General features: G+C 39.8%; 1 protein-coding gene across 3 annotated transcripts in view; it reads left to right on the forward strand.

Annotated features, from left to right (window-relative positions):
* Positions 1-458: 458 nt before the first annotated feature.
* LOC121921867 (zinc finger protein 436-like) overlaps positions 459-12,684 on the forward strand; it is a 29,873-nt gene continuing 17,647 nt past the window's right edge. The window contains exons 1-5 of one of the 3 annotated variants that reach the window (XM_042450529.1): positions 459-696; positions 7,039-7,553; positions 8,821-8,897; positions 10,099-10,222; positions 10,937-11,019. In XM_042450529.1, coding sequence (XP_042306463.1) covers positions 10,120-10,222; positions 10,937-11,019 — 186 coding nt within the window. In that variant the 5' untranslated portion in view covers positions 459-696; positions 7,039-7,553; positions 8,821-8,897; positions 10,099-10,119. Of the gene's footprint in view, positions 697-4,672; positions 4,751-7,038; positions 7,554-8,820; positions 8,898-10,098; positions 10,223-10,936; positions 11,020-12,684 lie in introns of those variants that run through there. The other 2 variants (XM_042450527.1, XM_042450528.1) reach the window with 2 other exon arrangements.

Here is a 12,684-nt window from a genome sequence, read left to right on the forward strand (position 1 = left end):
AGATTAATGCATAAAACTATAATATAGGACTAAATCAGTAAATTAAGTGGTAAAATGCAGTTCAAATTAATGCCTAAAACTATAATATAGGACTAAATCAGTAAATTAAGAAGCAAAATGCAGTTTAGATTCATACATAAGACTAAAATATAGGACAAAATCAGAAAATTAGTGTACATTTCCCCCCATGTTTGCGAAATGCCCTTTTCTGGTTGCCAAATGTTCTTCTCCCTGCAAGAAACTACAACCAAAAAAGGCACTTTTGCACTCATAGATGCACCACTAAGCAGCTTCTGTTCCCAAAGGAAATGCAGATACTCAAATTATTTGGGGGAGGGGGTGTTTGAGGACAGGAAGGGTGCCTTGTATTGCCATTCCCCCTTGTCTCTCCATTTCCTGCCTCTCTAGGCATATAATATTTTGTCATTTTAACCCCCTAAAGAACTGTTTTTAAAAAAGAGAGAAGGGCTGCAATGGGGATTGCCAAGGACTGAGATCTCTGGGTGGGCAGCCACAGATCTTTGCATCTTGCTACCTTGGAGAGTACTGTATTTATTTTGCTTAAGAGATACTTACTGTAGATGGAAGAAAAGAGACCAAATATGTAGAGGAAAAGAAAAAGGCAATACAGTCTAGCAAAATCCATTGAGCAAATTTTGGAAGACCCTAAGGAGCAGCATTCCTTTTTGGTGGGAGGTAAGGCATTGTCAACCTGAATTCCCTTTGCAACCTTTTTTTCTTTCAGACACACAGATCTGCCCAGGTTTTAAGATCAGCATGACAGGCCCCTCTTTTTTTAGGCCTCTAAGGCTGCATCTAAACTGCAGAAATGATCCAGTTTGATACCACTTTAACTGCCATGGCTCCATAGTTTTCTGGGAATTGTAGTTTTGAGAGACATTGAGTCTTCTCTGTCAGAGAGCTTTGGGGCCACCCCAAACTATCATTCTTAGAGGTTCCATAGCATTGAGTTATGACAGTTAAAGTGGTGTCAAACTGGATTATTTCTGTAGTGCGGCTGCAGACCCTTAATAGTTTATCATCTCTTTGTGTTAAACTGATTATAGTGACTTTGCCAGGTTTTTCTTCTTGTTTTTCATTGTGATTTAAAAAAATGCTTTTATGGCAATGTGACTGAGCGTTTAAAGGAGGGTTGTGGGGAGAGTTTAAAAAACACTTTTAAACCACTTTTGGTTTTGTTTTTACTCTTTGCATTTATGTGTAGGACTACAACAATATAGGGCTAAATCAGAAAATTAAGTGTCAAAAGGCAGCTCAGATGAATGTGTAAGACTACAATACAGGACTACATCAGAAAGTTAAGTAACAAAATGCAGCTCAGATGTTCTGGCCTCTAGCTTAAGTAATAATTGTTCTTTTAAAAGTGTTGTTTTGTAGCAAGTTGCTTTGGTTGGATTTATATTAATAGAAGGACTTCTTCCTGAATGGCATTTCTTGCACCATAACATTAAGTGATTAAAAAGCAACAACTGCCACTAGATATTGGTCTAACAACAACTGACAATGAACTGCTACAGTTAAAAGTTAAAATTTTAAAATTCAGTCTGTCGTTCCAGAAAGTAGGCTGGAAAATCGTAATGAGAGCCAGACTTTAGTGTGTGTGTGTGTGTGTGTGTGTGTGTACACATACACACACATAATAATTTTAAACAAGCGGGAGATATTTTTTGAAGTAATTTAGTTTAAACCATGGTTTAAACCAATTTGTTTTAAACCATAGTTTAAACCAATCTGGTTTAAACCATAGTTTAAACCAATCTGGTTTAAACCAGCCAACTCTGGTTTAAAGGCTTTTATATTTATGACAGTTGAAGTTATTTATGTATTTATGGAGGCAGTAGAAAGAGAGGAAGACTGCATGACAGATGGATAGATTGAAATAGGGAGATCGTAGACCTGAATCTACAAGACCTAAACAGAGCAGTGGAGGATAGAGTATATAGTTGTATATATATATATTATAATTTTGTATCTTAACTGTGCATTTATGTGTTTTGAATTGTGTTTTGTATTTTAACATGTTGTACCCCATCTTGAGCCTTGAGGGGAGGCAGGAAATAAATAAAAATTATTATTATTATTATTAGAGTGATGATAACAACAACAATTGATGATGGCATTGCCCTCAGACGTGGACAAAGATATGTGTAAAATACAGCGGTCCATCCACATTCACTGGTGTTAGGGACTCCATAAATGTGGGAAAACTGCAAATTCTTTTTACCTAAGCAAACACCTCTCTAGGAATATCCAGGTCCTCCAGTGGAACTCTGTGGTCAACATCTGCCAGAAATTGAACATAGAATCATGCTGGAGGACCTACAAATGCCATTTTCTCTATGAATGTTTAGGTTCTCCAGCAGAACTCTATGGTCAACCTCTGGCAGAGCTGCGCTGGAGGACCTAGAGATTCCCAGAGTAGAGGACATATTAATCCAAGCTGCAAATAATCAAAGCTGCAAAAGTCAAATCTGCAAATGTGGAGGGCCAATTGTAAATGGAAATCCGTCAAGTTATAGCATTGGTAAACCAGCGTGATGTAGTAGTTTGCCCATTAGACTGCAACTTAAAAATAAAGCAGTAACAGTATGGAAAAGTAAGAAGGGTTTAACTTTTTCATCACCATCGTCATCAGGCACTTTGGGAGAAAGGCAGGATATAAGAAAATCATCATCATCAATAACAAGGAATTATTTTTCAAACCCTATACAGTTGGCCCTACAGATCCATGATTTTTTTATCCATAGATGCAAGCATCCACAGATAGAAAATATTCAAGAATATAAATTCCCCAAAATAATCCTTGATTTTGCCATTTTTTAATATAACAGGCTCCATTTTACTATGCCATTGTACAGTGGACCCTTGTTATACGCTGGGGTTTGGTTCCAAGACCTCCCGTGTATAACAAAATCTGTGTATGCTCAAGTCCCATTGACTATAATGACATAGCAAAATTATGTCCCTTATAAAAACTGGAAAATCAAGGTTTGCTAATTGAAATTTATACTTTTTTTGAACATTTTCAAACCGTGTATGCTTGAATCCGTGTATAAAAAATCCGTGTATATGAAGGGTTGACTGTATGGCATACTATGTCATCTTGAGTCCCTACACTGGGAGCAAGGCGGGATATAAGAAAATAAACCAATAAAAATAATAATAATAATATAGGACTTGAGAATCTATGGATTTTGGTATCCCCAGGGGTCCTGGAACCAAGCCTCAGTGGATACCAAGGGCCACTGTATACCTCCGTTAACAAAGCCTCTGACAAAGAAGCTCCTTTTTTCAGGCCTTATAGACTTCTCATTTTGGTATCTGCTATCTAGCTGTAAGGTTTTTAGCAGCCTCAGCATTCGGAGGATGGTGAAGGAATGTGGGAGTAACACAGATTTTCAGTGCCATGTTGCAGAGTGTGACATAATGGTTTGAGTGTTGGACTATGACTATGGAGACCAGGGTTCAAATCCAAGCTTGACCCTAGAATCCCAGTTGGGTGACTTTGGGCAAGTCATGCTCTCTCAGCTTCAGAACAAACCTTGCCAAGAAAACCCTGTAACAGAGACTCAATCCATACCTGTAAGAATTAACTGGATGAATTACTTTGGAAAAATAAGTTTCTGAGGTCTTACGATTATTTTTTACATATTACAATACAAAGTGTACCCTTTATTTCAGCAGTAATGTAATTTGGTTAACTCCTATTGGAAGTGGGGAAGAGGAAGGCATAACTCTAAGCTCTGCTGAGGTTAAATTGTTTGCTACCGTAGTTGTTTCTTTTTATGTGTCTAAATAATGTGGAAATAGAGTATACAACAACCCTGTGAGATAGGACAGTCCAACACTAAGAGTGTGATCAGCCCAGCAAGTAAGTTTCATGACTGAGCAAAGATTTTAACCTGGGTCTTAACCACAACACTTCACCAGTGTAGAAGAAATTAAGCCATCTATTTATTTTTCTGTATTATATACTACCCCAGGAACTCAGATTATTGTGTGGTTTATGGTTAAAAATAAATAAAGGCATGAAAAAGTAGTAAAATATAAATATGAAATATAAAACAATTGAACAATAAACCAGTGATAGTACAAATCACTTAAAAAGCATGGCCAGGCCACTTCTAAGGCTGCCTATTTGGCAATAGTGAGATGTTGCTTGTGAGAGCTTGAGACTTCTTTTTTTAATCCAAAAAAGGATTTCTTTCCCCAAAGTCTTTTGCAGGACCACTGCATCTTTTCCTTTGCTTTCTGGTTGGGGGGATTTGGGGACCTCGCCCAAGGTCTTTTGCAGGACCACTCTTCTTCCTTTGCTTTCAGATAACCTGGGAAGTGGATTTGGAGAACTGCAGTCCAAAAAAGAAACTTCCCCATGGTCTTTTGCAGCCAGGACCATTCTTTAGCCTTTGCTTTGCTTTCTGGGGTATTTGTGTATGGATTTGGGGAATTGTAGTCCCCCACAAATTGCAACTTTCCCATGCAACTTTTCTGGATTTTGCATTTGCTTTGCCCTGTGCTTTATGTGAGTGAGAGAATTCCTCCCTGAAAAGGGTTAAGCAAACTGAGTCTCTCTTTCCTAGGGAGCCTCCTAGGAAGTGAGACTCCAAAGGGTGTGATGTCACTTCCTGCTGGACATACCATCCCCACCCTCCCTAATCCACCCCCCACCCACCCCACCTTTGACTTGCAAAAGGCACCCAGCCTGGCATCAATGGCTGGGAGGGACTAGGTGAGATTGCAAAGCATGCAAAACATGAGCCTGGAAGGACAGAGACCAAATTTGCAGGGATTTTTATTTTGGGGTGTGTGTGAGATTTGATATAAAACTCAGTTGAGAAATTGAGAGTAGGGGGGTGCATTGCAGATAATGCCAGGTGCAAAAAAATGCCAGGTTTTCTCTCCAGACAGACAGACAGACACAGCCCTGGCCCTTAATAAGGCAGAAGATGGAGCCAGATATTTTTTGTGGGAGAGGGATGGAGGAAAGGCAGAAGGGGATTTTAATTGTGAAATTGTAGATTTTTGGGTGGGTGGGTTAAGATAGGGAAAGAGGCCCATCCCTCCAAAAACAGATTTTATTCCAAGGAGAGGGGATGATGGGTGTGGCTGACCCCCGCCAAAATCCTTTCCACAAATGCATGGAGTACAATCAGTAGTAGTAGTAGTAATAACTATTACTATTGCATGGCAGGGGGGTGGATTTGATAGCTTTGGGGTCTCTTCCAGTTCTGGGATTCTATTATTCTATTATTATTATCCATAATAGTAGTAGTAATAGTAGTAATTACATGGCAGAGGGGTTGGATTGGCCCTTGAGGTCTCCTCCAATGCTGTGATTCTATGATTGTATCATCATCATCATCATCATCATCCATAATAGTAGTAGAAGTAATTATATGGCGGGGGTTGGATTGGATGGCCCTTGATGTCTCTTCTAACTCTGTGATTCTATGATTATTATTATTATCATCATGATCATCCATATTAATAGTAGTAGTAGTAATTACATGGCAGAGGGGTTGGATTGGATGGCTCTTGGGGTCTCTTCCAACTCTGTGATTCTATTCTATTATTATTATTAACCATAATAGTAGTAGTTGTTGTTGTAATTAAATGGCAGGGGGGGTTGGATTGGATGGCCCTTGCCTTGAGGTCTCTTCCATCTCTGTTATTCTATTATTATTATCATCATCATCATCATCATCATTCATAATAGTAGTAGTAATTACATGGCAGATGGGGTTTGGATTGGATAGCCCTTGAGATTTCTTTTAACTCTGTGATTCTATCATCATCATCATCATCATTGTTACTACTGTATGGCAGGGGGTTGGATTTGATGGCCTTTGATGTCTCTTCCCTCTGTGATTCCTATATATATTAATTATAGTAAATTATAGTTCCCAGGATTCCCTAGCACTGACCCAGGGAGCCAAGGTCAAGCAAAGCAAATACTTTATCATGCAGCACCACAACACAAGATGCTTGCAAAGTGTAGTATGACAGTTATGTTCCTGCTGTGCAGCCTTCACCACCATAATCCGAAAACAAGTTTCATCAGAGCTGAACTACTCATGAAGAACCAAACTGCCATAGGTCCAAAACACACTGCAGAAATAATCCAGTCTGAAACCGCTTTAACTGCCCTGGTTCAGTGCTAGGGAATTCTGAGAAGTGTAGCTTATTGTGGCACTAGAGTTAAATATCTCACAAAACTACAATTCCCAGAATTCCCTAGCAATGAGCCACGGCTGTCAAAGTTAAAGGACTATTTTGTTTTCACTAGTTCTCCATAGTGTAAAGTAGACATAATCCTTCCATAAAAAGAACTGAGAAAGGAAAACCGAGACTAGGAATTATAATGATATGATACTGGATATACACCGTCTTCAATAAAATTCTTCCTCTAACAGAATGTTTAGAATTGATTTTGGGGGAAACCTTGTCTTAAAACATTTATTCCTTATTCTGAAAAAGTATCTGATCATTATTTTTTTTCATTTTTTTTTCAAGAGGGGAAGGCTTCAGGAAAAAAAAATTGAACCTCACTATTTTTTCTGGGTTTTCCTCCCAGTCCATAACCTCTCTAGCTATAACCCCCAGAATCTCCCAGCCAGCATCACCACTGGGTGTTGTAGTCCAAAACCATCACTTTTTAAAGCAATGGGTTCAAGCTACAAGAAAAGAGATTCCACCTCAACATTAGGAAGAACATCTTGATGGCAAGGGCTGTTTGACATTGGAAGGCGTTCCCTTGGAGAGTGATGATGTCTCCTTCTTTGGAGGTTTTTAAACAGAGACTGGATGGCTCTCTGTTAGGAATGCTTTGACTGTCTATTCCTGCATGGCAGAATGGGGCTGGACTGGATGACCCTTGGGGAATCTTTCAACTTGGATTCTCTGTTTCAGAGGCTGAGTCTCAGAGTGATCCTGGGATGGGAGGCTTGTCCCTATATTCTCTTGTAAAGCATGGAGATTATTGTATATAACATGCTCTTCATTCTCATTCTGCTACAGGTTGTCTTCTGTTTCTGCATAGAGAAGCCCCTCTGCCCAGCTGGAACCATCCAAGTTTTGCCTGTCTGCTGAATGCTGTCATTTAGTAGCATTTCAGACCCCTCGTTTTGTTTTGACTTTCTGGTACAGAGACATAGTGTGTTTCCCACCTCTCCAAATTTCAGTGGCCTTTGCCTCTTCTCCCCCAAAAAAGAATGAGGGCAGAGCAAGGTGATCCGGTGGCTTTGGGACTACAGTTGGAGCACAAAGAGAAAGATATGGTGGGATCCAATGTGGCCAGAAATTCTCATATTATTCAATTTGGGAATAGTAGAAGATTCTGGGAAAGAGAAGAAAACACAGTTCAGGAGGAGCATATGGTCCAGTTCAATGGACCACAGGATCCATACTGGTGCAAGGAGCCCTTCCTGACCAAAGAAATGCAGAATAATGTGATGGAAGGCTGTTCGGAGGCTGATACCTCAGCAGTGGACCAGGAAGAAGGTTTACTCCTTAGGAAACCTGAAAAGGAAGAGGTGAGCAGGTCACATCCGGGCATTTCCAAATGGGGTACCAACCTCATTCAAGAGAGTTCAACATTGGGACCAGTTATCTCAGTAGACCAGACTTTGGTCCTCCAGGTGTTTTGGACTTCAGTTCCCAGAAGTCCAAGCCAGTTTGGCCAATAGTAAGGAATTCTGAGATCTGAAGTCCAAAACACCTAAAGAACCAAAATTTGTGAACCTCTGCAGTAGAGGCTCTCCTTGGCCTTCCAGGTAGAATCGTAACGTTGGAAGGGACCTCAAGGACCATCTAGTTCTTTGGTCCTCCCGATGTTTTGGACTTCAGCTCCCATATTTCTTGATTGTTAGCTTAATAGTTGGCGTTTCTGGGATCTGAAGTCCAAAACTAATGGAGGGCCAAAGGTTGGGAACCACTGATTTCTAGTCTAATCCCACATCATGTAGAAATTCACAGCTAATGCACTCCTTGTAGTTATTTTTGTGTCCTTTCAAGTCATTTCCAACTTATAGTGACCCTCATGGTGACCCTCATGGGGTTTTCTTGGCAAGATTTGTTCAGAGGAGATTTGTCATTGCCCTCCCCTGCAGCTGAGAGTGTGTGACTTGCCCAAGGTAGGTCCAGTTAAATCCACTTGATTGAATGGCTCTGTTCTAGTTGAGACTAACAACAGGATTTAGGCCATTGTAAATAACTTGGGCTGTAAAGCAGTTTGATGCGACTTTAACTACCATGACATAATGCTATGGAATCCTTGGATTTATAGTTTGGTGGGGCACAAGAGCTTGCTGACAGGGAAGGCTAAATATCCCACAAAAGTATACATCCCAGAATTCCATAGTATTGAGTTGTAGTAGTTAAAGTGGTGTATATAGATACCAGCCTACGTTGCCCTTTGTATAATCTTTAATTCTGTAAATGGATTCTATAATCTTTTGCCATATCTTCTACAACAATCCATGCCATCAATCAAGACTTCATCAATGCCATTGTTATTTGATAAAGTTCCTAGCATTGGAAAAAATTTAGATGACCTCTTAGATGATGCATAAGAGGGACCCAGCTTTTTTCCCCAGCTGTTTCCCTGAGTCTCTTTTAACTATATTGCTCAAAGTCTCTGACATATTTGTGTAGAAAGTAGCTAAATTTTTAAATCTGGCAATTCTTACTTAGGACAGAATAATTGTAATTTTATTTAATTTATCAATGAAATGTTTGAAATGTTTTAATATTATGATGATTTACTGTGTATTATATGCCTTTCTATGCCTTTTTACCAAGGGGCTTTATGGTCTGTTGACTACTAATAAAGATGATTGATTGATTTACTGTACAACACTCTGTGGAGGAGAAAAGAGGTATGTTTATAGTTTTTGTGATGCACCAGAGCTCCTTAACAGTAAATTATAAATAAATAACTACTCACAGGATTCTTTTGCATGGTTAAAGTGGTATCGGAAGGTTGCTATAATTCTGTTATGTAAAAGTAACCCAAGACCTGTGAATTTCAAGTTCAGGTTCCCAATGAGCCAGGAAACTCATTCTGTACCATTGACCTAGCTCTTTCCCCTCCTGATCTACCTTGTTGCGTATACAAATGTGTTGCCTGCACATTGTTGTGTGGATAAAATGAATTAGGAGAGAAAGAATTGTGTATGTCACCTTAAACTCCCTGGAAGAAAGGAGCACCATAATAATAAAAAAGGGCCTAAATCCAGTTGTGAGTCCCACCAGAGTAGATCCATTGAATCAGTGAAACTTACACAACTGTTGACTTGCCAAATGTTAATTGATTCAGCAGGTCTACTCTAGGCCAACGGCTATTGTAGCAACATGCTAATACAGGGGTAGGCAACCTGTGGCCCGCGGGCTGAATGCGGCCCGGCAAGGCCTTGGGACCGGCCCCAGCCCGCTCCTGCCACCGATTGCCACTGGGGCCTTTGGTGTCTCACACGAGGGGCATGGTGGGGCAATTGTCTATAGAAGCCTCAGAAACATGCATTTATCTTAACATTTTTTTAAAAATCAGCAATTTTTTTTCGCATGTCCTCCATTTTTTATTTAAAAAAGTGCCCTCCATTTGAAAATTTTGTCCTACATTTGTCCCGGTTTATTTATTTATTTATTTAAAAATATTTAATTATTTATTTTTTGGCTTCGGCCCCCCCAGTTGTCTGAGGGACAGCAACCCGCCCCCCGGCTCAAAAGGGTTGCCTACCCCTGTGCTAATACAAAGAATATTTGAGCAACAAACTGGATGATATGGAAGCATCTGGAATTTAAGATTGCAGAAATAATGCACTTTGATGCAACAAAATGGTATCAAACTACATTATTTCTGCAGTGCAGATTCAGCCTAAATGCAAGCAAAGTCCATAGTCTGCAGCTGGGGGCCACTACATAGAAAAGGCATGTTTCTCTTCTATAGGTTGGCATCTGAACCAGAAGGAGACTCTCCATTGAAGACCAGAACAGACTGGACAGGCTTATGTGGGATGAGAGGGCCTTCTTATCTGTTTTGCTGAACCTTGTTTTCTTACTGCTTTTTTCCCTTTGCAGACACCAGAGTCATTGACAGATATGGCTGCAAATTTCTCCAAGGCAGACAGGACACTTTTGGACTGTGGGCAGAGACCATTGCTTAGGCGAGTTTCAAAGAGTGCCAGTATCACAGCTCCTTTTGGTAAGGATTTTTTGTACTTGAGGTCCTCAGGTTTACCACACAACTTAGAATCCTAGATTTGGTAAACTGAGGTTTACCACACAGTTTAGAATCCTAGATTTGGAAGACCCCCTGCCATGCACGAAAACACAATCAAAGCACCACTGATGTCCAGCCTCTATTTAAAATCTTCCAAAAAAGGAGACTCCACCACACTTCGAGACAACATATTTCCTTGTTGAAAGAGCTCTTGTTGTCAACCTGATGTTGAGGTCGAATCTCTTTTCCTGTAATTTGAATCCATTGCTGTGTGTCCTAGTCTCTGGAGCAGCAGAAAACAAACTCACTCCATCCTCAAAATGACATCTTTTCAAATATTGTAATCTCTGCCCCCTCAACCAAAAATTCTAGCTGATAGAATCAGGGGTGATGGAGAACACTATTCCATTTTGCCAAGGCTGAAGTCAGACTCGGATTTCATCCAACTCAGCTTCTCTGTATGGAAAGAAAAAGGAGGATGCTGCATTTTCTGCCTTGCAACAAAATGTCTTGAGCCAGTTCTGCGCCACTTTTCCCTGTCCTTGTTGTCCAGACAGATCCATGAAGGGGGAGAATGAGGTTTAGTAGCCTTTTGTTTAGTCCATTGGACTTCACACAAGGAAGTGAAATGTGGAATAGGTATAAAGAATAGCAGTCTTGCTTTCTTCATTATTGTTATTTTGGCCTCCTTTGCAGGTAAAGGAATGGCAGCAGAAGAGTATTCTGGGGAATTTCCATTGTATGACAGAACGGACACCATCTCAGTTGAGTCAGACCAGGTAGGGGATGGATGATCATAGAAAAAGAGAGAGAAAGAGCTTGTTTTCTTCTTTTTATTACAGATTTGCACATTTTTGGTGCCTTTCCCTTTGTTGTGTGCTTTCAAGCTTTTTCTGACCTATGGCAACCCTAAGGTGAACCTGTCACAAGTTTTCTGGGGCTGAGAGTGTGTGACATGCCAATGTTGCCCAGTGGGTTTCCATGGCCAAGTACTTTGGCCACATCATGAGAAGACAGGACTCATTAGAAAAGACAGTAATGCTAGGAAAGGTGGACCACATGCCAGATAGATAGACTTTATTATGGAGGTCACAAGTATGAATTAGCAGGACCTAAGTAGAGTAGTGGAGGATTGGGAGTCTTGGAGATGTCTCATCCACAGGGTCAGGCGCTTAACAACCACAACAAAAATCTGAGTAGTTACCTCAATACCCCTCTCCCATTTGGTCTTGAAAGCAGTTAACAACAACAACAGTAATATGTAAACTGAACACATCAAGCCCGAGGGGTAATTTGGAGTAAATAACCAATTGTTGTTGTTGTTGTTATTTTATTTCTTACCCGCCTCTCCTCACTGCTTGTGGCAGGTTACAACATAGTTAAAACACAATCATTACATAAAATATACATATTAAACTGTATAAAATACACATATTAAGAGATCTACACAATATTTATATCACAATGCATAGAACAATAATTAAATATAAAATTCATATTTAAAATTCATGATTAAAAACTGCCTGGATAGGCCTGCCGGAAGAATTGGGTCTTCAAATGTGTCTTCAAATAATCCTGGATCCTGCAAAAGGAAGCATATTATGGAGCTGCCTACATAACGTGCACCTGTATATGCATGTCTTCAAGTTGCCTGTCAATTTAAGGCAACTCCGTTAATTTTACAGGGTTTGCTTAGGCAAGAAATACTCAGATGTGGTTTTGCTATGTCCTGTAGAGAGGTAAATCTCCCAGGCCAGCTCCCTGTTTTATTATGGAATTCTGCTATTCTATAATTACAGATGATACTGAAGCTCCAGATTTAATTAAGTAAAATTAATTCATCCATTAAAAATGAAATGAAATACGGTAACTCTGATATGAACCCCCTTGGTATCTATGGCAATTTCTGATACATGGTTTAAAGTTTTGGACTCTGCCTATGATAGAGGTAGACATACAGATGAACACACATTGTCTTTTAAAATTATGGGTGATTTAACTTGATAGTTGGCCTTTTCTCCAGCAAGCTCTCACGTTTTATCTTCACGACTACCCTTTGAGCTATGGATCCATATCTCTGAGAGAAAGATCAGCCCAAAATCACACCGGATGTTGCATGGGGCTTGGTGATGGCTTGAACCAGTATCTCCCAACTCCTGGCCTAACACTGTAACCACTGCTTCAACCATCTCTTTTCATTCTACTAGAAAAAACTGTGGGTTTTGCTGATTTTCAAACACATCACTTTCTGTTTAAAAAAAGGATTCATTTCTATTTACAAATACAAAAAAAGGCTATAGGTGCACAAAAATGTTTAAGCCAAATGATTCCATTTGGTGTTACACAGGTACAATGTGGGTAGAATTCAGAGACCTAGCCATGTTAGTCTGGAATATCGGTATGCCAAGGGATCTTGTAGCACATTTGGGACTAACTGAGCAAAA

This window comes from Sceloporus undulatus, chromosome 2, assembly GCF_019175285.1.
Source record: "Sceloporus undulatus isolate JIND9_A2432 ecotype Alabama chromosome 2, SceUnd_v1.1, whole genome shotgun sequence".
NCBI lineage: Eukaryota > Metazoa > Chordata > Lepidosauria > Squamata > Phrynosomatidae > Sceloporus > Sceloporus undulatus.